This window comes from Leuciscus leuciscus, assembly GCF_965113295.1.
Source record: "Leuciscus leuciscus genome assembly, chromosome: 2".
Taxonomy (NCBI): Eukaryota; Metazoa; Chordata; class Actinopteri; order Cypriniformes; family Leuciscidae; genus Leuciscus; species Leuciscus leuciscus.
This window is the reverse complement of record NC_138726.1, coordinates 12,427,939-12,455,611: the sequence shown is the minus strand read 5'-3', so window position 1 is coordinate 12,455,611 and position 27,673 is coordinate 12,427,939. Positions and strand designations below refer to the sequence as shown.

Genomic DNA, 27,673 nt, shown 5'->3' with positions numbered 1-27,673 from the left:
TTAGAGATATCATCCTCAGATTTGAAATGAAGCATGACCACACTGTGGCCTCACTTTATTTGTGGTTATACGTTGTTATACTACATTCAAATAACATTTTTATACATAAAAATTATATTCTTAATATTTTTACTAATTTACTTTTGTTTTTGATGTTTGAGCTTATACATCTCCATATTAAAAACAGTCTGAGTAATTCTGAGTCTTGAACTGTAAAAAAAAGTGTTGGCTTTCTAAATACATGTTGGTTATGTCTATTCAGAATGACTTATGAACAGTACCTTTTTATTTCGGGTATGTCATTTATGCCCCAAAGCCCAAATTCAATTAAATTCGATTCACATTTATTTGTATAGCGCTTTTTACAATACACATATAGTTTCAAAGCAGCTTTACAGAAAATGCATGAGTCCACATTACAATTTAGAGTGATCTGTTATCAGAGGTAACTGTCTAAGTTATGACTATCAGAAATGTACATACAAAATCCCAGTTAGTTAAAAATGTATTAATTTAAACAATGTAATAATTTAAGGAAGAAACAATGAGCTCATATTTGTTTGTTAACAAATGATTATGACAATGGAGTGTGGGGGGTAAGGGGTTTTCTTATTGGTCGTCCACGACGTTACACGACTGTACTGGCAAGAGCCGCCCTCAAGCGGCAGCGGTGTGATTTGTCTGTGTGTGTGTGTGTGTGTGAGAGAGAGAGAGAGAGAGAGAGAGAGAGAGAGAGAGAGAGAGAGAGAGAGAGAGAGAGGACGAGGGTACCATTTACAACGACCTTTCCAAATCCAATGGCATGTGAGCGCATTTGTGCGCTTTGAAGCAGATGATACCTGAGCATATAGAACAGGTCTGCGCGTAAGGTTAGCGCTGTGATGCTTCTAAATAGTTTGAAACGGCGCCGTGTTAACTGCGATGAAGAAAAGCAAGGCAACTGAAAAGTTTAGTTTAGTAATAAGGTAGTTCTCAGTCCCGGATAACGACAGGAGGAATCTGCGGCTGCTACGATCATGTTCTGACTCAGCGGTGAGGAACAGACGGAGCGGAATGAAGTCTGTGACATGGAGCGTCAGACGGCGGCCGTTCCAGCGCTTCTGCTGCTGTGCGTTCGGCTTTCTCCTGGTTGTGTGGGTCGCACAGGTCCTGCAACTGACAGGTAAGGACAATCACAGACAAAACATGCATTAGTTTAACATCATCCCATGGTTATGCTTTTGTTCGTACCATGCATTTTCATTTTTATTTATTTTTTTCATTTGTGTCTGCATCAATATGATAGCCTATGAAGAGGAGCATGATTTATGCACACAGCAGACATAAAATAGAGCAAATTATATTTTATTACTATAGCTATAAGAGCTATACGATTTGTATGCTTTATACAGTTAAAAAATAGCCTAATAATTCATCATAAATGGTTTTCATTAAGCAGCACTTAGCTATTATTTTAAATGTATAATTTTTTCTTCTTCTTCTGGCTTGTTCTGCCAGTAAAAAAACCTTCACACCTGTGTCACAGCACCACTGAAAGGTGGATTCCCATGCTAAGCCCAATCACTATATACAACTAACCTTTAATGAGTGTTGGAGGGAGATAGAGACAGACCAATGTATATAAACTAACATACCTAAATTGAATTATTTTGCTGCCTTACGGGTTCCGAAAGTTCCAAAAACAACCTGATCCTAGAGATTCACCTATCCAGGGCATTTGCTGTAAGTAATAGTTACACGTTTACTTCCTATATAGTGCTATAGTGTTACCACTGCCGGTGCTTAATGTTGGTGATGGTGACCCACTGTCCAATTTAAAAAAAAAACATATTTCTAGAAATATGATATGGCTTGAGTCCTTATCTCTTGACAGTCATTTTAATTCTTATTTCTTAAAATGTTGTTTATTCCTTTGTGTAAAAATTGTATTATCAAAACCAATACTTGTTTTATAGTGCGTCTGAGTACCCTAAGTAGCCTACCCAATAAAAGTAGCATAGTTGTAAATCCATAGAACATATCAACCCCTGCTTTTCCAACCAAGCTTCCCTTACATGACAGATCAGTTGTGGCTCTGGGAACCTTGGAGGTGTCAGCTTTTTCTAGTATCAATTTCTTGAACCATTAAAACATAAATCAGCTTTTTATTTTAACTTATGCAAACATATTATTTGTGGCAGATGAGTTTGTAAACACAACATTAACATTAGAATTGAAGGAACCAACAGGCAGTATTGCAATCAATTCAACTAAAATCAAAGAAAGCTTTATTCCTGGTCAGCTTGCTTTCATGATTCAAATCACTTAAATTAAACTATTGAACTTTATTATTGTTCGGTTGTATGGACTTGATTAATCTTTTCTTGACAGCTGACTGCATTATTTAGTTGATCAATGTAATTGGCTGTGGGGCGAGGTTTGAGCTTAACTAGTTTGGGGGGGGGGGGGGGGGGGGGGGCATACGACAAACTTGGCACAAAGGCACATAAATACTTATATTGTACTTGTACATAATTCTATTGTCTTTGAAAAATGGTACTGTGTACTGTTGAGTGTACTGATAAGCATTTTTGCTTAACTAAAATATATTGTATTGCCATTTCTATTGAAATACGCCTACTTTACATTTGCTTTATTAGTTTCAACACATCCAAATAAGTGTCACTTTCAGTCCATAGTAGTTTGTACAAGTTGGAAAAAACAGTATAATTACAATTAGTGTACTTATATAATCGAATGATTTGATATTTCTTGAATGAAGCTGCAGATTTATACCTACTGACAAACAGACCAAACCAGGACAACAAACTGTTCCAACTTGAAGTGGTCACATTGATCTTCGTGTGTGGCATCAGTTGTTTCATTTTTATGTTTTGTGATGACAGAGAGGACGGTTCTGCAGCAGAGGCGCTGATTTTACCCATATATAGCATCACAAAATGAAAGCTGAAAAAATATGCCCTACACAAGAGAGCAGGAGAGACAGTCTGATAAGAAACAACTTAAATCATTTGGTGGGAGCAACTTTGCAGCAGTCTCTCTCTAAAAAAACAGAAGACTCAGCATAGAAGTCACTTGCATATGGATCAATGTTTATTGTTTTCTTTATCTTTAAGTTCAACTTAAGTTGTAAACATTCATTGACACCAACAGACCTGTTTCTGTCATGGGTAGTTGCAATGAATTGCACGAAGATTGAGTTTAACAAACACAAACAGTCTTTAATAGTGGAGACTGCAAGGAAAAAAGCTTAGCAGAACAACCACATAAAACATAGACAATACCAAACCTATAAAAACACAGGGTAACGTCTCGGTTACGTATGGTAACCCGCCTTCCCTGAAGGAGGGAACGGAGGCGCCACATCGGGACAGACGAATAGAAATCTCGCTAGAGAGGCCAATCTACTTCGAGTGAAACTAAATGAGCCAATGCACATTGGCATGCAATCATTTGCAACAGCTGCTCTGCCATGCAGCGCAGGAATATAATGTAGCAGGTGCGATTGCACTTCAGTTTTTTGCTGAGGAGCCGAGCCGATGAGCTGGCTGCCCCAGCGGGCCGCAGCAAGTGTGGCGACGGGACGTGGCATCTCCGTTCCCTCCTTCAAGGAACGAGGGCTACCATACGTAACCGAGACATTCCTCTTCAGTCCGTCATTCAACGTCACGTCGGGACCGACGAATAGGAATCCCTACCAAAGGGCCACAGCTGCTGACCCCATCCAGCGCACTGTGCAAGCCGCTTGCCCCTTCTTGCCTGGAAGGATGATAGGAGAGGGCTTACACAGAGTTTATCTGTCACTGTTGTTCCGTGATAACCAATACAGTGAGATTATTGGATAACACAGGGAAAACGTGCTCTTTCTGTTAGGAAGGAGAACGCTGCAAAACCGCTGAGTTCTGTCCACGTACAGTCGCAGAGCGCGGACGGGACAGAGCAAAGCCAGGGTTGGGTCTGCCTCCTCCAGGGGCAGCGCTTGCAGGTTCACCACCTGGTCCCTGAAGGGAGTGGTAGGAACCTTGGGCACATAGCCAGGCCTCAGTACAACGTGGTTGTCACTCGGCCCGAAATCTAGGCACTATTCGTTGACTGAAAATGCCTGCAGGTCCCCTACCCTCTTGATGGAGGCCAGTACATCTTGCAACAAAGTCTTCATGGACAGAAGCTTTAAGTCTGCTGATTGCAAAGGCTCAAAGGGAGCATCCTGGAGTGCTCGAAGCACCAGGGAGGTTATGGAGGGGGGTCGAGGAGGATTTAACCGTTTCGCCCCCCTAAGGACCCTGACGACCAGGTAGACGTGCCGGTATTCGGTAATGCGATAAATCACGGTAATGAATATACACGATATTGTTATCGCGGGCACTTCAAAATACCGTGAAAAATAATAGATCAGAATTTATATTTATAGAACGCACATTAGCTTATTTTCCATCAACCGCTTAAACAAACACTGCGTATATGCTGCGCGAAACACGTGCGCACTCTGATGTAAACAATCCCCACATGTAGAAGCACTGTGTGCATGCGGCGCAGTGCGCACTCTAGTCTAATGTAATGAATCCTCACATGGAGAAGAAGCATGGCGGAAGGAGGAACGCTGCCGACGATTTATCCCCCTTCTAAAAGCAGGGCTGTCAACTCTACGCATTCAGCGTGAGACTCACGCAATTTACACTTTTCACACGCTCTCACGCCACACATCCATTTTCTCACGCAGAGAAAATTCACGGAGCAAAGAGGACACTGACACCGACAGACTAGACAGAGCAGGTTACTTTTGATATGAAAAAAAATCTCAGCTCTCAGGTTCTTCTGTCCATTTTATTAAGAAATTCAGACAATAAATACCGTTTTGGTGCTTGTAAATGTGACGTGACCGATCGCTGTAGCACCTTAGTTCAAGTAAACTGATCATCTGTTACTTTTTATTTAAAGATACAGTACAACTTACCGAAAGGTATTTATGCCTCATACATAATATCGATCAATCAGTGTTTTTCAACCACGGAAAGAGGTCAATAAAACTGCAGGTGAACAATTATGTCACAGAACCTTACATTTACCTCATGAAAGCCATTTAATGACCAACACGTTAGTTGACTAGAAAAAATAGCTATAGAGAGGAGTATTTAGCTAAATATGTGCACTATATTACATTTGTATTATATTTTTACTTGTGACATAATTGTTATTATAATGAAAACCAAATTATATTTAATTTAATTTGTTCATTTTTAACCTTTAACCAGCTTTAGTTAAGCTGACAGGGCTCTCTCAGCATTATGTAAGATATATTTTTTCTTGAGAAAAATTAACATGTAGGCTATCTACTGTAGCCTACCTAATATTTATCCAAAGAGTCAATATTGAATCAATATTGAAATCAAATCCCAAGAATTGAATTGAAATCGTGAAAATTGTGTAAAATTCTGTTTAGTTACCAAATGTTTTGACAATCACAATCCCCCCCCCCCCCCCCCCCCAATCCATCCGTTTCTCTTGAGCAATTAAAATACCGTGATAATACCGTATACTGGGATAAAAGCTCAATCAATTAATCGCAGCATGAAAATTTGATACCGGCACATGCCTATGACCAGGTCATGCTTTCCTACTGTTTTGCCATCTATGTGGTCGTGATATGCTGAAATAGCAGCAGCATGTACTTTGAGGGTGGAGGGAGACAGCCCTCGCTCCAACCCTTGCTGCAAGAAGGAAAGCACGGACCCTATCGAACATCTTCGGGAGTCCTCTCGGTGAGAGGAACACCACTTGACGAACAGGTTCCACTTCAAGACGTATGCATGTCTCGAAGACCCGTGCCGAAGCGATGGTGTTGAGTGCATCTGGGGGTAAGTCACCTAGAACCTCCACGTCCTGTCCACGGGTGCCATAGGGTGCCCCGTCTCTGAGTCAGAAGGTCTTTCCTCAGAGGAATGGGCCAGGGAGGGGCTGTCACGAGGAGCATGAGTTCTGGGAACCAGGTCCAAGTGGGCCAATATGGAGCCACCAGAAGGACCTGCTCCTCGTCCTCCCTGACTTTGCACAGGGTCTGTGCAAGTAGGCTCACTGGGCGGAACGCATATTTGCAGAGGCCCCGGGGTCAGCTGTGTGCCAGAGCGTCCATGCCAAGTGTTCCCTCGGTCAAGGAGTAAAACAGCTGGCAGTGGGAGGTCTCTGAGGAGGCAAACAGGTCTACCTGAGCCTCCCCAAACTCTCTCCAGATCCGCTGAACCGCCTGGGGGTGGAGTCGCCATTCTCCCGGGAGCATAGCTGGTGATAGCTCGTCGGCCACACAGTTGAGCACACCGGGGACATACATGGCCCAAAGTGACTTCAGATGCTTCTGAGTCCAGAGGAGGAGATGGTGGGCAAGTTGCGACATCCGACGGGAGCGTAGACCACCTTGTCGGTTGATGTACGCAATGGTCGCAGTGTTGTCCGTACAGACCAGCATGCCCCTGCCCTGTAGCGGCCTTTTTAAGCGGCTCAGAGCGAGACATACTGCTAGCAACTCGAGGCAGTTGATGTGCCAATCAGGGACGTGCACAGGAATTTTGAGGGGCAGTTGCCCTCACACTCCAGTAATATTTCTGTGAATTGAATTAATCTTGCACTTGTTCATAGTTTTTGAATTATGTCTGAATATATTCAGTTGAATTTTGCCCATACAAATTGCCTTATCTGACCGTGTTTATGTCCAAACTCAATGCCTCATATTATGATCTTATTATTATTTATAAACTTCAGCAATGTATAAATTAAAAAGATGGTTTGATAGAAATAAATTATCATTAAACATTAATAAAACCAACTTCATGTTATTTGGTAACTGTAAAAAGAGTATACAAGTTCAGATACAGGTAGATGGGGTGGACATACTGTAGAATGGGTTAATGAAAATAAGTTTCTTGGGGTGATAATAGATGACAAATTATGTTGGAAATCTCACATAAAACATGTACACAATAAACTTTCAAGAAGTATTTCAATATTGAACAAAGCGAAACATGTTCTGAACTACAAATCACTCCACATTCTTTACTGTGCGCTGATATTACCATATCTTAACTATTGTGCGGAGGTTTGGGGTAATACTTACGGATGCAGACTATTATCTGTATTTATGTTGCAAAAAAGAGCCATAAGGATGATTCATGGTGCCGGTTATAAAGATCACACAAATGTATTATTTTTAAAATCAAAGACATTGAAATTTACTGATCTGGTTTATATTCAAACAGCACAAAATAATGTATAAAGCAAAAAATAACCTACTCCTTGGTAATATTCAACAACTGTTTTTTTAGAAGTGAAGGGAGATATAATATTAGGGGTGAGTGCAACTTTAAACAATTATGTGTCCGTACAACATTAAAAAGTTTTTGTATTTCGATATGTGGAGTGAAGTTGTGGAACAGATTAAGTTCAGTACTTAAACAATGTCCAAGTATGACTAAAAATATGGTATTTGCAAGGTACAGAGAGGAAGAAAGTGATTAATTAGGTGACATTTTCATTTATTTTTATTTTTATTTTTTTATGTAATTTATTATTTATGATGTATACAAACATAGGTAAAAATGTATGTTGTTTTTGTTTTTGTTTTTTGGTGTGTGGAGACAAATAGATCAAGATGTTCGGCCAACCGGTTAATTATTCAAAAGTAGTGGAGAAGGGGTAGGATTGAATAAGCTTATGATTCTTCCTACTCCTTTTCGGACATGTATAAGTTAAAATTGTTTTTGTGTTTTTTTTTTTTTTTTTTTTTTTTTTTTTTTTTTTAATGTATCATTACTACTATGATTGTTTTTTTCTTGTTGTTGTTTGTTTGTTTGTTTGTTTTTACATGTTCGAAATAAAGCTTTTCATTCATTCATTCATTCATAAAGATTGCAAAACGTCAGAGATGACAGGTTTATGATATACAACTTTGTAAACCGTATACAATATGTATTAACAGTATGTTAAATGTCACCAAAATACACATGAGAAAAAGAGTTCCTCATATTATTATAATTTTTTTTTTTTTTTTAAGAAATAATCTGGATTGAATTGACAGATGGGGAAAAAGCTTAAAGGAGCCGTATGTAAGATTGTGGCCAAAACTGGTACTGCAATCACTTTCAAATTACTGTAGAGTGGTGTATCCCCTCCCCCTCCCCCCTGACTCGAGGTTGCCAGATAGGCTGCAGGATCCAGCAGGAACGTAGGCTGCGTGTAGCTGTGGTAACTAGAGCAGAGCTGGCAACCCCGATGCCGAAACACTACTGACTTCGTGATTGGTAGATAGGTGGAGGGTGGAGCTTCAGGCCAAAACACAAGATGACAACATCAACATCAGTTGAGGGCTGCAACTTCACTTTTTAAATGACAATATCCTGGCCGGACTACTGTTGTCAGTGATATAAGTATTTGAAATGAACATGATTTCTTAATGTCTAGTGACAAATCAGGGCCATTTTATGATTAATTGAAATACATTTCTTACATACAGCTCCTTTAAATTTCGGGAAAAAATACAATCCTTTTTTAACCTTTTGGCTTCCCGTACATTCAGTTGTGCTTCTTGCTGGTATTCAGTTCTGATGGTACGTATGGTAATTGGGCAACTATGCATGATTTGTAGTATGATTGCGTAAAGGGAACAGGAATTCCGGTAGGGAACAGAATCGACTCAAAGAGTATAGAAGTACCTCTATACTCTTTGATCGACTGCTATACTGGTCACGTGCAGTGCTGCAGCCACTTAAACAGAGTTTGCCCTTCCTCTACTGACTTTCACTTTCGGTTCCCGAATGGAAGTGAATGAGGCTTTGCGATTTTTTTTGTTTTTTTTCGGAAGGGCAACGTGAGTCGAGAAGGGCATATGGGCAGTTGCCCGGGCAACCTGAGCAACCCCCCTGTGCACGTCCCTGGTGCCAATGCAGTTGAGGGCCGGTCCACACCCCTGACACTGCATGTCCGTTGTACGTGGCACCCCAGACAGTGGCAGAAGCATCTGTGAACACCACAGCATGCCTAGACACCTGTTCCAAGGGCACTCCTGCCCGCAGGAACGAGGGGTCTAACCACGGGCTGAAGGTCTGGCGGCACGCCGGTGTGATTGTCACCTGGTGTGTGTCGTGATGCCACGCCCATCTCGGGACTCAGCCCTGAAGCCAGTGCTGAAGCGGTCTCATATGGAGCAGCCTGAGTGGTGTTACCGCTGCTGCCGCTGCCATATGCCCCAGGAGCCTCTGAGAGAATTTCAGTGGGACCGTCATCCTGCCTTTGAACGTATTGAGGCAGTTCAGCACCGACTGAGCGCAATCCTCTGTGAGTCTGTGCAACTGAATCCAACTCCATACAGAGAAAAGAGATCCTCTCCACGGGGAGAGTTTGCTCTTTTCCCAGTTAACCTGAAAACCCAACTGGCTGAGGTGCCTGAGCACGAGGTCCCTATGTTGGCATAACTGATCTTGAGAGTGTGCTAGTATGAGCCAGTCGTCGAGATAGTTACAAGGGAACAAGGGCCCCTTCCGTGACTTCTGTGAAGACACGGGGAGACAGGGACAGCCTGAAGGGCAGGACCTTGTATTGATATGCTCGACCCTCAAGCGCAAAGCGCAGAAACAGCCTGTCGAGGGAGAATCGAGACATGAAAGTACGCGTCCTTCAGGTTGATCGCTTCAAACCAATCTCGGGGACGGATGCATTCGAAAATGCATCTCTGCGTGAGCATTTTGAACGGTAGCTTGTAGTGATGTCACGATACCAAAATTTCAGTATTCGGTACCAATACCAGTGAAAATCCACGGTTCTCGGTACCAATTTCGGTACCAAAGCTTAATTTAGATTAAATTTACATATATAAAGTGTATATCGTGTTTTATTTGACTTGACTGTACTTTTATTTAATCCAAAACTGCGTTCATATTTAATTTTAAAAGGGCTTAGAGTTATCCAGCCAAGAATAAGCCTAGAACTGCTTTTCTGACGGACTGATATTAATGACATAAATAGGGATGCACCGATACTGATACCAGTATTCGGGTGTCGGTCCGATACTGTGCTCGTAAAACTACCCTGATACAACTATATTTTTTTGTATGTACAAAATCTTTATTTCAAATGTAGGCTATGCCGCGGCGAGATGAAAACGTCTCGACTTCTCATCTCAACTGGTCATGTGACAAAAATAAACCGATCAGCTTCGGCCTTTCAGTAACAACATCGAAAGCTTGGCCGAATGGCTGATCATAGCTGTACAGGAGGCTTTTTATATTTCATCTCCATAAATATATCTAGTAAAGCTAATGCAAGGTCTAGAAATAAATTAATTATTTGCTGATACTTCCTCATCATCATGGAGAGCACAGTTCGCACTGCAACCATGAACAAAGGCACGCCTGGAAAAACGAGCACGCCACGCCAGTCTTGCAGGTTCAAGATCGGTCCTTTCTTGGGTACAATGAAGTAGGGGCTGTAATACCCTGACCTCATATCGGCTGGAGGGACCGGCTCTTTCGCGTCCTTCGCCAGTAGGACTGCAATCTCCGCTCGCAAGACATGGGTATCGGCTGCTCTCACTGTAGTGGAGTGGATGGCCCGAAACTTGAGTGGACGCCGGGCGTGGACGTCTTCGTCCGATCTCCATTATATTTAGTTTGTGTTGCTACCTGTTCTGCTGTCCTGTGTTTAATTAAATTAAACCTTTGAATTGAAAATATATCCTCGTCTCCGTCTGCCTTCCTGCAACCCACCGTGACAGTTATATATTTTGTTGATTTGTGTACTTACATTATCCCAAATGTTTCTAATAATGTTTAAATCCAGAGAAATCAGCCATTTTTACCAGTACACGGACCGATGTTTGTACCTCAGAGACAACACTATTGTCAAGTGGTTAACAGTGTAATCAGAGAGAGCTTTCTCCATCATTCAATATATTTTAAACAACACAAGTCATCCAATTTTTATTAATAGAATTTTGTAATATCGATCTAGATTATTGCAAAGTGCAACAAGTGTCTCACCAGCCACAGAGCGAACGCACAGAGTAACGCTAAAACATAACTTTCAACACATTCAAATGTATTTAGTATGATTATTTTAACCATGTAATACAGCGCTGCGTTACCTCACATTCGCAACGAAAAGAGCAGAAGCGACCGACTGCAGTGCATAATAAAAGCTGTGTTTCGTGCTGGTCTCTCTCATTAGCATTCGCTCCAGCGGCCAGCACTGCTTCATACCACCATAGCGTTAATAAAACTGTAATACATTAGCTCATCCATGAATATGATTTCTGCCCGAGTTGCTTTCAATCAGCTGTGGAGATGAAGACAACATCTCCCATGATTCCACGCTCATACACGGCGTCATCAAGCTACACCTTTGTTTTGAATAAGCGACCTCTAGCGGTAAAACTTACATATTGTGCCTTTAAGTGAATTGTTTGTAAGTGAACACAATGCAATACAATTATGATTTCAAAGAGTATTGTTTTATTTTGTAAACTATCCAAAGATACACACATTATACAAAATAACAAAATTCAGATTCCGTCGGATTTTACCTGAGACTGTCACATGCCTCGTGAAATATTGAACTGGACTTAAAGAGACTGTGAGTAAGAGTAATGAAAACTTCGAAGTTCTTACTGAATAACAACATAACAAAAGCAAAAATTTGAAAACTAATAATGATAATAAATATAATTATCGTCGTAAAAATTTGATATTCAGTACAGTAGTGCACAGTAATGTGTCCCTGAGCAAGACACTTAACCCCTAGTTGCTCCAGAGGCGTGCGACCTCTGACATATATAGCAATTGTTAGTCGCTTTGGATAAAAGCGTCAGCTGAATGAATGAATGAATGAATGAATGAATGAATGAATGAATGAATGAATGAATGAATGAATGAATAAATAAATAAATAAATAAATAAATAAATAAATAAATAAATAAATAAATAGTGCAGGCTAGTGATACAGTTTGAAATGCAGATTAGTATGTGTGTTTTTTTTATCTGTGTGAAAAAAATTTTTTTATGTATTCTCAAAGTATTATATATAACCCTGGTGCATACTGTAGTTTGTCACACTGTTGTGTTTTGCTAAACAAAATCTTTGAAATCTAAACAAAAGGGTTGTGGTACACTATGTTTGTCAAGATGCACGCTTGTGCGGTGAAGCTTTAAGTGCCTTCTGATGCTGAATGTTTTTCCTCAAGCATACTTGCTCACAAATACCTTTTTTGGTTTATCTGATAGATTCATGTTTAAGTAAATGTTTTCATTAGCATTATTGACTGTTGCAATGACAGTTTGCAGACATAAAAGTAAACTTTTGTACATGTTTGGTTCTGAAAGGTGTATAGGTGAATTAATTTCTTGTGCCTTTACAGAGGTGGAGTCTTCGTGGCCAGAAACTGACTTTCCCAGACGCAGAGTCCTGCAGTATGGATTTGAGAATCAAACAATTGACTCTCCCAGAGCAGGTGGGAATCATTTTACAGTATTTGCATTTCAAAGAATTTTAGATCTAAAATTTATATTTAAGATTGTATGGTACGCTATTCGTTGAGTGTTTTATTTATACAAACTACTGAGAGTAAATATTTGTTTTTCCCAAAGGCCACTGCTTGAAAGATATAGTTTACACAGTAAATGTATTTGTTCATGTGCGTATCTACAGGCTACTATGGTTGCATGGAGCATATTCTCTAAACTTCCCTTGTGAAAAAGAAGTGTGCTTCATTGTATTGAATGTGCACTAGTAGTGAAAGAAAATGTATATACATATATATATATATATACAGTACACTTTTATGACTGTTTGTTAACACTTTGTAGTTATTACATGTACTCACTATAGAAGTAATAACAGTAAATTATTCACAATTACATGCTAACTTAAACCATCCTAACCCTTTAGTAAATGTATGTTGTTAATTAAAATTATACAGTACTTAAATGTATAATTACACTGTAACAAGGAAACTTCCAAATAATGAAAATAAAGAAAAAAAAAAACTATGTTTCTTAACACACTAAAGTACACCTTTAAAAAGTGCAATAATGTAATAATGTCAAATTAAAAGGTTTACTATAAAGTATATTTTAAGTCGTTAGGTGTAGCCTAAATCATATTTTCTTGTGCTTTAATGAAGTCCACTTATTTGGATGTGTTGACTGACATACTAAAGGACATGTAAAGTACTTGATTATAATTATAATTTTAACTTTAATGTGTTATTCAATATTACATTTAAAGTTAATATATTTTAAAATGACTACATTTCAACTTTATCATTACAGATGTCCGGGTACAAATCTATTTATAAAAACATGACATACAGGTAGAAATAGAAATAAAAATTGCATTAAATTATATTTTAGTTTACCATAAATACTTTTCAGGACATTCGGTTATTCAGTACATTAAGTAATTATGAACTGCCATATAAATATGTATTTAAGTCTTACTTAAGTCAGTCAAAAAAGCAATATAACGTTGAGCTAACTGCATTTAATAAAACTGTAAACTAAATTTAATCTAGGGATGCCCCCGATTTTTCTAGTCGACTTGTAGTCCTTCATTTAAGCCATTAGTCGACTATGTAAATAACACATGTAAAAAGCACATGTAAATAACATACTAAACCAGAATGAGCTTTTAATATATATCGGTGTAATATAGCATATTCCACGCTCAAGCGCATGCATAAATCCTGGGGTGTTTCATTTCTTATTTGTGCATCCTCGTTTCCTTTCCTCGCTTCCTTTCCTCGCGTCTCAGCTCCACCCCCTATAGGATGCGAGGGAAGGCTGCAAGGAAAGAAAAGGAGGACGGAGGAATCGAAGGAAAGCTTTTTTATTCATTGGAATACTTGATCACTCGAGCATCACTTCACAGCGTCATCAGCAGCGCTCAAAGGATCTGCTCTTATGTTGTTAAAGTTTGGTTATTTAAGAAATTCATAATAAAGCAAGATACCCTGTTGAAATAAACTTTTAAAAAATGTTTTACTTGCGTCACGTTTAGTCAATAAAACACAAGGATACAATCACTCATGACTCCTCAGAAAGCCTCCTCACACCGCACTCGCGGTGCAATTAGAGAATTGAGATGTCCTTCAAGATGGCTGAGCTCGATCGGTTTCCGGGTCATAGGATGGAGGACGGAGGAGCGAGGAAACGAGGAGGGATATTGAGAAGCACGCTTGGTGTATACTCACCACGTTCGCAAAAATTATGTCATCGAGGTGTGGGCGGTCATGCGCGAGACCACATTTCGCATGGCGGTGTGCATGGCATTTTTGTAACTTCCGCTTCCGAAGATGCATGATTGCTAGACGACTCTAGCCGACCATGTACATCTGTACCACCAACCAGTTTGCGCTTGTCTTATTAATTTTTTTTTTTTTTTAAATGAGACTATGATAGAAGAAATAAGCCTTTTTAAAGAAAATAAAGGTCCATGTTTAAAAAAAAACATGAAATTCATGAAATTAAAATAAAAATGTCTAATGAAATGTAGTTTTATACATGGTTCTCATATACCTTACTTCTCACCGCTGCTTCCTGATGGTTTATAGGACAATTACTCCCAGTCGCCCCCTGCCGTTTCAAAGAATAGCACAGCAGCGAGCGCGTCAAGTATAAATGCCTCGTCCGTATGCACTGTAAAAAATAATTTGAGAAAACTTAAAAGTTTAAGGCAACCAGCTGCAGCTGAGTTATCTCAACTTTTCTCAAATTTTTTCATGTTAAATAGTTGAATAAACTTTAAAAACTGAATTTGTCATACAAAACGTAAGTTGGATTTTTTACAGTGTAGGGAGATGTCACAGTCAGCGGAAAAGGCTTAAAGCTTAAAGAATATTTTAATGATTTATTAATAAACTAGTGTTTTCTGTGTCAGTGTCAGCTGCAAAGATGAAGTTGACAATGCTGAGTCGCCATCTCTGCAGTATAGTGGATATGCCTTTAGAGAGAAATGCATCTTTTATAGGTATTACATAAGCAGAGAATATTTATTTTCCTTTTGAATTGGTTTGTTTAAAAATAGACATTTCAAGCTTTCTATAGATATATTTCTAATGTCTATGAGGCAAGTAGCCTATACGCTGAGTTTCAGTTCATTTTTGTGAAGCGCTCCAGTTCACGGAGCCCGAGACAGCAGAAAGCGCATCCTGTTTGTTTTCTTTATTTTACACAACACTTTCTTATTGTGAGTTTACACAAATAAAAGTAAACCCTTTTCGATGTATTTGATGGCCGAGTGCGGGTGCTGGTGGTAAGGTACTTGTGTGTGTGCGGTTTGCGGGAGAATAAAATGACTCCCGCAAAATAGAAATATCGAAAAATAAAACATCTAAAAACAAATTAATTGTTATAAATCTATTGCACAAAAGCAACAAAAACAACTAAAGGCTAGGCGACACTTAACTTGAAACTATTTCATGGAAGTTTCATGGACGTACAGAAAAAATCAATTTATACTTTTATGCGGGCTCATTGAGAGCACATACTAGTTAAAAATGAGTGGAACAGAAAACATACACTGTCCAGAGATATTAAGAGGCTACATCAAGTATAAACAGAAGTCAGGAAAAGACACTCTACTGTCTCATCTGAAAAAAAGTTACAGACATTGACTTTGAAGTACCTTTGTTGTTATTATTGTAATTCTATTGCCATTTGTATATGCAAAGTACTGAGAACTGAGATCAGAGCATGGTCTGTCTGTTCTAATCTATGTGTACACAGCAAGCAGTTGCCATAAAAAAATGCCGTACACCATGGACTGGATGCTTGAATAAGTTAGTTACCAGAATTAGCACTAGTGAAAGATCAGCTTGAGCGTTTGATGAATAAAAATGTGCAAGATCCATTTGCACTTTTGGTCACATGATGGAAAGTCAGTGTTTCTGAATTCTCTGTTGCAGTTTTATGTGTAGAAACCCTTTGTGTTTATTTTGATATACAGTACATAGGCAATGATTGGGCGTTTTAAAAATCATTGCAAGTTAATGACTCAAGTTTCAACAAAATGTTTGGTCTATATTGGACCAAAGACCTATATAAACAAATGAGGATGTAATCAGTAACCAAGGAAACTGATACTAAGCAGGGAAAGCAGGGAAACAGGAACTATAAGGAAACGATATAGAATATCATCCATAAAACGGAACATAGACCTGACATTACACTCCATTACATTACACAAGGCATGTCCTCGTGCTGTAAATAGTCCAGTAGTGGAAGGAGGGTGGGGGTTCTGGAGATGGACGTAGGGCTGGCGACAAACAAGACCCTGGAAGAGCTGGCAAGATCCCATTTCGGAGCCGATGGAGAGAGGATCCAGGGTGGAGCCTTGGCTGAGGGTCCGGATGAAATCTGGGGATCAACAGACAGATGCGGAGCCGGGGGAAGTGTAGACCCATGCAGAGCCGAGAGGGCGACGGTCCAGGGCGACACCGCAGGCCGGGAAGTTCTAGGCAGAGCTGTTGGATCGCGGGACCAAGGTGGAGATGGAGTTTTGGCAGACCAGGGCGACACCTGAGGGAGGGAGGAGCCCGACAGAGACGAAGGAGTGGAGGGATGAGGTGCACCCGAGGGTCTCGAAGTCTGTGGCGTAGGAAGAACGACGACTGACCAAGCGCAGCCAGGGGGACGAGTGGGAGTACGGTGGAGCTCGAAGGCTGGAGGACCACGGTGGAGCCTATGGAGTGCAGAGCCGGGCGGAGTTGATGGACTGACAGGCTGAGGTGGAGTTATGGGCATGAAGTTCAACCACTGCTGCATGTACAGTGTTTTTTTTTTTTTTTAAGATATATACTCTTAAGATTTGAAGTACACTACAAGTGCACATTCAATACATTTAAGCACACTTTATTTCCCAAGTGCAGTCTTCAAATAAGGGGTGACAGGGATAAAGTAGATCATAAGACTATCAAACTAGATCTTTTGATATAGAGAATCTTATTTCCCCAGTGAATAGGTCAAATCAAAGTGTGTTAGCACAAATTAGTTATTGACTGTCTCTGAGACTACATTTGGTTACGTCTATTCATGTCATTAGGATCTGATCAGGTTCAAATAGCTCTTTAAGGTAACATGCACAATTTCACTTTTTTTTTTTTTTCAGTGCACAGTAAGAGACACTGCAATGTGTGAGCTCTATGCATGACCCAGTTCTTTTGGTTTTTAACCCTGTGCATTCAAGCAGCTCGACGTGACACAACAAAACAACATTGCACCAATTATAATCAACAAAATCTCAATCATGTTGCTCGCTTACTGCATTGGCAGGAAGTCATGAAATCTAAAACAGGTCAACCTTTACTCCATCAAAGGATCTGACTGGAGATTCAGGTATGAGGTGACATTTGGGCCATGTTTCAAACTTACATACGCATACAAGCAAAAAATAAACCTCTCACATCCATGCAGAATGCTCCTCATATATTTGTGAAAAACAAGTGCATTTAACTGTGTTGAATATGAACCTATAACCTTTAAATCTTAAATGTATATTTTAAAAAGCTGTACTTGCACATAATTTAAAATGAATTAAATAAAAGGCCACTTAAGTGTACTTAGAGTACACATTCATGACTGTTTATTAACATACTTAAGTATGCTTTTAAAAAGTGCACTTTGTAATAATGTCAAATTATAAGTTTTACTTTTACATAGATAGCAATAATAAATGCAATTATTTTGATGTGTTGCCTAACATACAAGGTATGTTATAAGCAAAGGTTATAAGCACATAATGTTCAAGCACAGGTATTAGTGCTTGAATGTAGTGTGTTATTCAATATTACATCAGGGGTCCTATAATTTTTTCACTTTTTCAACTTTAGTTAGTGTGTAAAAGGTGATTATTACTAATAAGTCCAACAGGTATCACTTTACAATGACTATGAACTAAGAATAAACACTATTTCTATTGCATTTAAAAAATCTTAGTTTATGTTACTCTCAACATTTTAAGATCAAAAGTTAACATTAATTAATTCTCTGTGAACTAACATGAACAAATGTATTCACTGACATTAACAAATGTTTACAAATGCTTTAAAATGTAGTGCTCATTATTAGTTTATATTAGTTATGTTTATAATGTAAGTTAGTTTATAATGTGTTATGTTATCTTAAAAGTTAAAATCAGTGCATAAAGTGCTTACTTTTAAGTGTGAGTGTTAAGGTTAAAATGTTGACAGTTAATGGTACATATTTGTGACAGTTAATGACTGCTCTCATTGTCTGCATATGTGTTGTAGAGCTCTACCATTGGATGAGATGCTTCTGGTGAAATCCCAAAACAGTGTTTTTGCTCGTCTATGAGAGCTGAGCAATATTATGTTTAATAGGCGCAATTTCTTTTACTGTTCTTCAGTAATTAGAAGGGATTATGTAATAAGTCTGAGATCAATTTCATTTTCCCCCTTCTGTCTCTCTCTCGTCCTCACCATTGTTTTTGTTCCTTTAAAAAGACGAGACGGCAGACCCCGTCCTTTGAGGTTTGTGTTGCTTGGCAACTGAATGCAAAATTTTGGAGTGCGTGTGTTTGTGGAGAGCTGTGAGAGAGCGAGAGCTTAGATGAAAAAGACAGAGGCAGTGAGCGAGAGAGAGAGAGAGAGTGAGAGAAGAGAGAAAGGTGGGAGGAAATAAAGAATGAGAAGGAAAGGGAAGGTGCTATTTTTAGGCATGTCAGTAATCATTGCACATGATGTTCTTTGCGTTAGCCAAATATTTGTGTACATTTCACAGGAGTAGGTGGCTAGAGAATCCCCTACAAAGACAAACCCAATTGCTGCAGTCAAATAAAAAACAAATCATGCTGCATCATTTTTGACGATGTTATAATTAAAGACATTGAGTGTTACCTCTTCTGACATGCTGCATAAAGGTCACATGACATGAGCAGAACTAACTGGTTGACACAATGTGGATGCTTTTGACTGGATATGATTTGCCAAATATTTAGGGAAAGTAACCCTAACAAGCCCATTGACCATACATCTACTTGTCTTATGAGAGAACATATATATTTCACAGCAAATGCACGTTTAACACTGTCATTTTACTTTTTATTTGGAGCCAATCAAATGTTTAGATATTGAGATATTTGTATTAAAGTGTCGCTACTGTATGGCTGAAGTCACATCCTATGGCATTTTTCAATCCAGCGATGAAACTAGAGTATTGATAAAAATTAAGATATCAGTAAAACAAATACAACCTGACATATTTTATTGTTTTGCTATTTGAAAGTAATAGTCAATGTTATGCTATTTGTTATGCTAACAACTAATATTGGAATAAAACAAAAGGGATCACATGGAATTACTGATTTTATTTGGGCATTTGGATCATGTAAACAAATACAAATGGTAATTAGGTAATATAGGGGGGTATCCATTGACTTTAATATGCATAATCCAATATGCAATGGATTTAATAGGGGAAACTGCGAAAACAGGAGGAAAACAAACGACTATCTTAAATTAAAAGCAGTTGTAAGACAGTGTTCCATACAACTTACCAATTAACCAGTGGTCCATGGACATTGACATGTGGCCAGCAATCAGTTGGCCACAAACCCTGACATTTATGTACTTGATTTTGATGCCTGTGAATGTTTTATCTAGACAACACTATAAATACAATATAGGTATATCTAAATTCGGATGATCACTTATATCATTGTAATGTCTTTATTGTCAGGGCGTGGTGCAGGCAGAAGAAGAGTCAAAAAGTTGAAATGGCAACTTTTACTTACAATATAATTCTAACAGGTACAACAAAGACAGGCAGAAGACACACACACACACAGACAGAGACACACACACAGACACACACACACACACACACACATAATTAAAATCAATATTAATCTATAATAATAATACAGGGGGGGGATTTGGAAAAACTTTTATTAATGTTTTAAATGAAATACTTTTAAACTAAATTATCTTTACCCTAATATTTCTTTTTTTCTTTTTCTTGTAAAGGTTTGGGATGACATGATGACAGAATATTCATTTTTGGCTTTCTATTCCTTAAAACTTTGCCAGTAGCAAGCACTGCTTAAATTTTACTTGCTTACCTTCGTAACAGCTATTTTGACTTGAAGAACTTTAAATTATTATACAAATTCTAGGTACTTTAAAAGTTAGTTCAAATAATGATGTGCCATTTTCCACAGCAATCTGAAATAGGCTTTATTTTTGGAACTTACACCTAACTGAGGCTTTCTCACTTGCACCCACATAGCGAAAAGACAAGCTCTGCCACTGTGTGTCCCCATATTTGCATTAGTAAATTGTGGCCCGATGAAGCTACCTGATATCAGTTCCCACTTATTCTCACTTCTTTCTTTTTTCTTTTTCTTAGTTTTTACATAATTCACAGGTCAGCACATGGACATGCTATTTAAACACAATTTTACAACATTTGTAACATTTACAACATTTTTTTGTTTTTTTGACTAAATATTTAGTCATTTTATTGATTTGACTGCATTTACACTATTGTATGAGAACAAAACTTGAGCTAAATAATAGCACTGTTATCTTCTGTAGAGTTGCTATATAGCTGATTCAACTTTGTTTCATACTTGAATTGCTTCAGTCACACAATCAGACAGAAAGACAGATGCTGTCATATTTCTCTCATACATTCAAGCCACAAAAGCCTTTTCTCTATCCATTTTTTTCTTGCAATTTGAGGTATTTTACACTATACTTCCTTGATTTGATTGTCACATAGAACTGTGTGAGCCATCCTTGAGCTGTTTTCAGTCAGTTCAGCTGCACTGTAGCTAAACTTGGCTCCAGCTGGTAAGAAAAAGGGAAACACAAGGCCAAATTGGCTGCTTGTATCCAAGAGGCGGAACAGATGACTGTGAGGTGAAAAGTCACAGTGACGTATTTGTACACTGACACAAGCCAGACTCATTGGAAAAATGCATTTCTTCTTGCACATTTCAGGGCACTTTAAAGTGACATGACCAGTGAGTGGTGCTGAAGGGTTAATACTTTATTACATTTGAAAATAACTTACCACCTACACTAAACCCAGGGATGTACAGTGTGACATATATATGTCACACATAACATGAAAAAATTGGTTTGTGTTGTGAATAAATTTACCACAGTAGCATGCGTGCGATACAGTTTTTTGTGTGTGAGACATAGCCGCTTGTTTGTGTGAAGTGAGTGAGAGTCTGTTGTGTCACTTGTGTGCTTTTTTGCGTGTGTGGTTAATATGGGGCTGCACAATTAACCGAAATCAAACCAAATTCGTAATTTGGTTTGTTCAATTATAAAATTGCAAAGTTTTAATTAAATAAGTATATGCACAGCATGTCCTGTTTGATGGTGAAGCAAAGCATTGAGATCAGAGTTTGATCGGTTTGCAGTAAATGCTGCTCCATCTCTGCAAGCTGTGAGTTTGAGTCACTTAGAAACATGCATTTGAAAAAGCAACACGCACCAAACATCTGTCCACACTTGTAAAGAGAAGCGTTTACAAACCAGTTGTCCAACAAAAAAGAACATTTAATAATGTTTTTACTCCAAACTTGCTTCTTAACGTCAGCCGGGTATTCGAAATAACCTCCATTTGTGATCTGATGTGGCTTCATATCATAGAATGAGGCAGAAATTAGATTATTTTATAGTGTTCTATAGGGCTAAGTAAATGATAAAGAAAAAATATATATTTTAGGTTTTATCATAGATATCCATATAAGGCTAGATGTCTTAAGGCGGAGTCTCGAACGGCATCAACGGCGGCCATCTTGTCACAGGGAAGCTTTCTGGCGAGCTCTGTGGTATCTGAAGTAAGGTGAGTGATCAGCACGAACACAAATCCTATTATCTCGCTGAAATCTTGACGGATTTACAAACGGTTTGGTTTCTTACAAACGTTATTAACGTGGCTATAGTTCCGAATGCTTGAACATGTATGTTATAATTATTCATATGTATGCAGTGTCATAACTACATCTCTGACGTTTATAACAAACCAAACCGTTTGAAAATCGGTAGAAAATTTAGCAAGTTATGGTTATTTAAAAGTACATGCACCATTAAAACACAATGTTACGAGTGAGCGAGCTCCCTGTGGCAAGATGACCGCCGTGTGCGGACGTCGACCTCCATTGGCCAGCAGCGCGGACGAGACATCTAGCCTTTATTATATGATATCTATGGGTTTTATGACCTCTATGAGCCTCACTTCTAGACTTTCTGCGCAAGGGCGCCCTCCAGTTATGAGTATGAATGAAACAGACATTACATTACATGTGTGTACTCATTAATGCGCACAACTTCCTATTTGCGGTAAAAATAGGAAAAATAATACTTCTCTCAAAAGAAATTTGAAGTAAACATATGTGAATCCTTAAGTTTTCCTCCAGTGTGGAGACGTTTTTTTTTTCTCTCAGTGGGTACATAAGATTTCCTGACCAAAATGGATGGAAAATGGAAAATGGATGGATGTTGTTTGGATTGTGATAATGATATTGGGCTGTATAAACAAAATTTACTTCATGTTAAGCAATTATATATGTACAGAATACACATATGACCCGAGAGCGGGCTGCATATGGAGAAACACTGGGGTGTCCGGCCCGCAGGGTGGAATGTTTCAACCCCAGGGGGGGCAAGGTGACTTGCCAAGGGTAAGACACATGCTCAGAGAGGCTTACAGTGCAAATACACATGTGGGGGTCGCCCAAGGGGGGAACCATGCACATGGAGGCACCTAGCCAACGCCAAAGCTGCCGGTGGCATAACTCTGGCATTGACGTCAACAGTTCTGGAGGAACTCAGGGCTTCTCGGGGGAAGCTCACCTAAGGAGAATATCGCACGTATCCAGTCCGAGGAGTGGAATGGCAAGCAAGCAAAGACACATGAGCAGATCAGAAAAAAGGGAATCGCCGGTGCAACACAGATGTCTCCTTGATACAAATTTTATTTAAGGTGCATAACAATGACTAACGTTTCGACGTAACGTTTTTATTTTTTATTTATTTTTATTTTATTTATTTTTACCTGTGTGTGGGTACTTCCCCTTTAATGACTGATTTGTGAGTGTGGCACCTTGGTTTAGATGGGTGTATGTTTGGGTGGCCAACGCCCCCTTTATCACACCGGGTGATGATCCTTATTAATGGCTTCATTGCTCATTCTCTCCAAGGACTCTGATGAAGATGTAACTACATCGAAACGTTAGTCATTGTTATGCACCTTAAATAAAAATTTTATCAAGGAGACATCTGTGTTGCACCGGCGATTCCCTTTTTTCTGCTCTGTTTTGTCCTGCCTTGGTTGCACCGGATTGTTGTGGATCACAGAAGCGCAGAGAACCTCCTTTTCAATTGAACACATGAGCAGATCCTAGTACCGGCTAGTTGAAGCAAGTACACGAGAGGACATTGGCTCCACTCGGAGATAGTAGAATCTCACGAATGTGTTGGGTCAAGTCAAGTCAAGTCAAGGTATATTTATATAGCACAAGTTTAACACAACCGTAGTTGATCCAAAGTGCTTTACAGTATAATACAAAAGATACAATAAAAACAAAATAAGAGAAAAGGTAGTAGTATAAAAAAGAGAGATAAAATCAAATATCAAAACCATTCAGTGTGTATACATACAGTACATACATAACGTAGAACACCGAGTTATTTAAAAAACATACACAATATTACTCAAATGCAAGAGAGTAAAAATGGGTCTTTAAGCTGGATTTAAAAGCAACCAGAGATGGAGAGGTCCTAATAGTTAAAGGTAAATTGTTCCAGAGCTTTGGGGCAACTACAGAAAAAGCTTGATCACCTTTTGATTTACACCGGGAGCGTGGGACAGATAAGAGTGACTGATCACAAGATCTTAGTGACCCAGAGGCTGTGTATGGCCTAATAAGATCACAAATATAATCTGGGGCCAAGCTATGTAGGGCCTTGTATGTGAAAATAAGGATCTTAAAGTCGACTCTAAATTTTATTGGTAGCCAATGCAATGAGGCAAGAACAGGGGAGATGTGATCCCTTTTCTTAGTTCCTGTTAGCAATCTGGCTGCTGAATTTTGAACCATTTGTAACCGAGACAGTGTAGTTTGAGATAGGCCAACGTACAGAGAATTGCAGTAGTCCAATCGAGAGGAAATTAGCGCATGAATCACAATTTCAAGGTCTTTACTAGATAGAAAGTTTTTCACTTTTGCTATAGATCGTAGTTGAAAAAAGCTACTCTTTACAACTGCATTTACATGCTTGTCAAATTGGAGAAGAGGGTCAAAGTAGACTCCAAGGTTTTTTGCATAATTGTGTAAGTTGTTACTTAAGGGACCTAACTGTGTTTTAATGGAGTTGTTGGTAGCAGCAGGACCCAGTAGAAGCACTTCAGTTTTATTTTCATTCAGTTGCAGTGAGTTATTTGTCATCCAGGTCTTGACTTCGTTAAGGCATGTAAAGAGGTTGTCTAATGAAAAGTCATTTCCTGGTTTGATTGGGAGATATAATTGGAGGTCGTCAGCGTAACAGTGATAATTTATGTTATATTTCTTGAATATTGAGCCTAAAGGTAACATGTAGAGGGAAAACAAAAGGGGGCCAAGAATGGATCCCTGTGGAACGCCACAATGGATCGACGTAGAGGGTGAAGTGAATGACCCGATATTTACAGAGAAGGTCCTCCCCTGCAAGTATGAGGCGAACCACTGTAGAGCAAGGCCCTCTACTCCAACAAAATACTCCAGTCGTCTCAGTAGAATATTATGATCAATGGTGTCAAATGCAGCACTCAGATCTAAAAGTATCAGGATAACGGAAGACCCGGAATCGATAGACAATAGGATGTCATTTGTAACCTTCAGCAGTGCTGACTCAGTGCTATGCAGCACTCTAAAACCAGATTGAAATGGGTCTAAAATATTAAAAGTATTCAGATAAGAGGTAAACTGTAACAAGGCAGCTTTTTCCAAAATCTTTTAAATAAAAGGTAGTTTAGAGATAGGCCGGTAGTTGTTATGCACGGTGTGGTCAAGGTGATGTCCTTTCAATAGGGGCTGTACGATAGCATGTTTAAAACTTTCAGGGAAAACCCCATTTATTAAAGAGCTATTTATTATCGCTAAGAGGATGGGGCAGATTGTGTCTAAAACTTCTCTAAACAGACGTCCAGGCAATACATCTGATTGACAGAAAGTGAATTTCATCTGAGAGATAATGTTAAGTAATTGAGATGAAGACACTGGTTGAAAGTTTGTAAAACGACTGGATGTAAGGACCAGTTCAGAGTGATCTATGTAAAGAGGAGAGAGGCGTAATCTAATATCCTGTATTTTCTGAACAAAAAATTCAGAAAATTGTGTGCACATCTCAAGATTCACATCCGGAACTGAACAAACCACAGGATTAAGAACCGAATGTATGGTTTTGAACAGAACTTTTGGCCTATTGGCATTTTTTGCAATCAGGTTTGAGAAATATTTGGATTTTTCCTCACTAACAGAGTGTTGATAGACTGTTAAGCGATCTTTCAAAATTTGGTAGGACACTTGAAGCCCATCCCTTTTCCACCTGCGCTCGGCCCTCCTGCACTCTTGTCTGAGAGTACGAGTAGATGCATTTAACCAGGGCTGAGGATTGGATCTGACCTTACACTTCTTGCGCTTAAGTGGAGCAACTGTGTTTAGAGCAGTACAACAGATGGATTTGAAAGTTTCAACCATTTTTTCAGTATCCATACAAGGTGACAAATAAGCATTGGAGTTTGAAAGTTGTTTGGAATAAGATTCGGAGAACTCGAGAGCAGTAGTTGCATGAAAAACACGAGAATAGTGTACAGGACGAGAGAGGATAGGCTGAGTATATGAAATAACAGGCTCAAACACCACAGGGAAATGATCAGAAATGCCAGTATCAAATACTTCACAGACTTGTACAGAGAAACCGCGAGACAAAACAAGGTCCAGTGTATGGCCTAAAATATGTGTCGGCCTGGAGACAGACTGTACAAAGTTAAGTGAGTCCATAAGGTTCAAAAAGTTTTTAACCATCGGTTTAGATGGGCAGCAGACATGGATGTTGAAATCCCCCAATACCAACAGCCTGTCACAGCGAGACACTTGGTTTGACAGAAACTCAGAAAACTCGTGAATAAAGTTTGTATTGACTTTGGGAGGTCTATACACTAAAACACAAAGTAGGGGGCCATTTAGCTCAATTTTTATGAGCTGTGCCTCAAAACTAGAAGAGTCATCTGTAGGCATAAGTCTGCATTTGAATGAGTTTCTAAAGATCGTGGCTAAGCCACCACCGTGACCACTTGGCCTAGGGGTGCTATAGAAAGAACAGTCAGATGGGGATAGCTCACTAAGAGACGACTGGTCACCATTTTTTAACCATGTTTCGGTCACAAATAAAACGTCCAGTGCATAAGAAGTAAAAAAGTCATTTAAAATGAAGGTTTTATTTGACAATGACCTGGCATTGACTAGAGCCATTTTAAGTGCCGTTGATGATGTGGTAGTGTCCAGTGGAGTCCTTGATGAAACATATTCCAGACGACGGAGATGCGCAAAGTTCCCGTTTCCATTCTCATGACATGTTTTATTATGCAGTCGGCGAGAGGAAGACCAAACGACGGGTATAGTACATCCATCAGCCGAGATTGTAGAAGCGTTTATTGCACACTGTTTGCGACGGGAACCCCGGTGTATATAGCGAGGCCGGCGAGCAATTCCAAGAGCAACACAGTTATTGTAGAGTCTGGTAGGCAGTTTTGGCCGGGCTTTTGGGTTTAAATGATACAAATCCAGAGACGAATACAAAAAAGACATATTATAAGTCCACAAGCCAGAAGGCAGCAAGGAGACCTGGGACACCGAGCAAAAATCAGTAAAAGCAGAAAAAAGACCCACAACGAGCATCAGAAGAAAAAGCATCCTACAGCGTATAACGTTACTCGCTGAAAAACTAGCCAGATTTAAAAAAAAACAAAACTTTTTTTTGGGTGTCACCCAGCCTGAAGCTCTGCAGATGTCTGTTAGCGAGGCGCCATGCGCTAGAGCCCAAGAGGAAGCCAAACTCCGGGTGGAGTGTGCCTTCACACCAAGGGGGCATGGTCGACCTTGCTGCTGGTATGCCAAGCAATGGCGTCCACTATCCAGTGAGACAACCTTTGCTTGGAGAGAGCCTTTCTCTTCAGCTTTTTCACCATAAAAGACAAAGAGCTGGACTGAGGTCCTGAAACACTGCGTTCTGTCTACGTAAGCACGAAGGGCGCGTACTGGACAGAGCAGTGCCAAGGCTGGGTCTGCCTCCTCCGAGGGCAGGTTCACCACCTGATCTCGAAAGGGAGTGGTGGGAACCTTGGGCACATATCCAGGCCGGGGTCTCAGGATCATGTGAGAGTAGGCCGGCCCGAATCCCAGGCACACTTTGTCAACCAAAAATGCCTGCAGGTCCCCTAGCCTCTTAATAGAGACCAATGCAACCAGTAGCGCTGTCTTCATTGACAGGAACTTAAGCTCCACTGATTTGCAGAGGCTCAAAGGGAGCACTCTGCAGGGCAGTTAAAGCCACTGAGAGGTCCCAAGAGGGTACGAGAGGAGGGCGGGGAGGATTCAGTCTCCTCAGAGGAATTGGCCAGGG

General features: G+C 39.5%; 1 protein-coding gene across 2 annotated transcripts in view; it reads left to right on the top strand.

The window, feature by feature from the left end:
• The first annotated feature begins 704 nt into the window (after positions 1 to 704).
• Positions 705 to 27,673, top strand: part of LOC309485367 (sodium/potassium/calcium exchanger 3) — a 63,201-nt gene continuing 36,232 nt past the window's right edge. For both annotated transcript variants that reach the window (XM_082152206.1, XM_082152205.1), the window contains exons 1-2: positions 705 to 1,162; positions 12,395 to 12,487. In XM_082152206.1, coding sequence (XP_082008332.1) covers positions 12,449 to 12,487 — 39 coding nt within the window. In that variant the 5' untranslated portion in view covers positions 705 to 1,162; positions 12,395 to 12,448. The remainder of the gene's footprint in view (positions 1,163 to 12,394; positions 12,488 to 27,673) is intronic.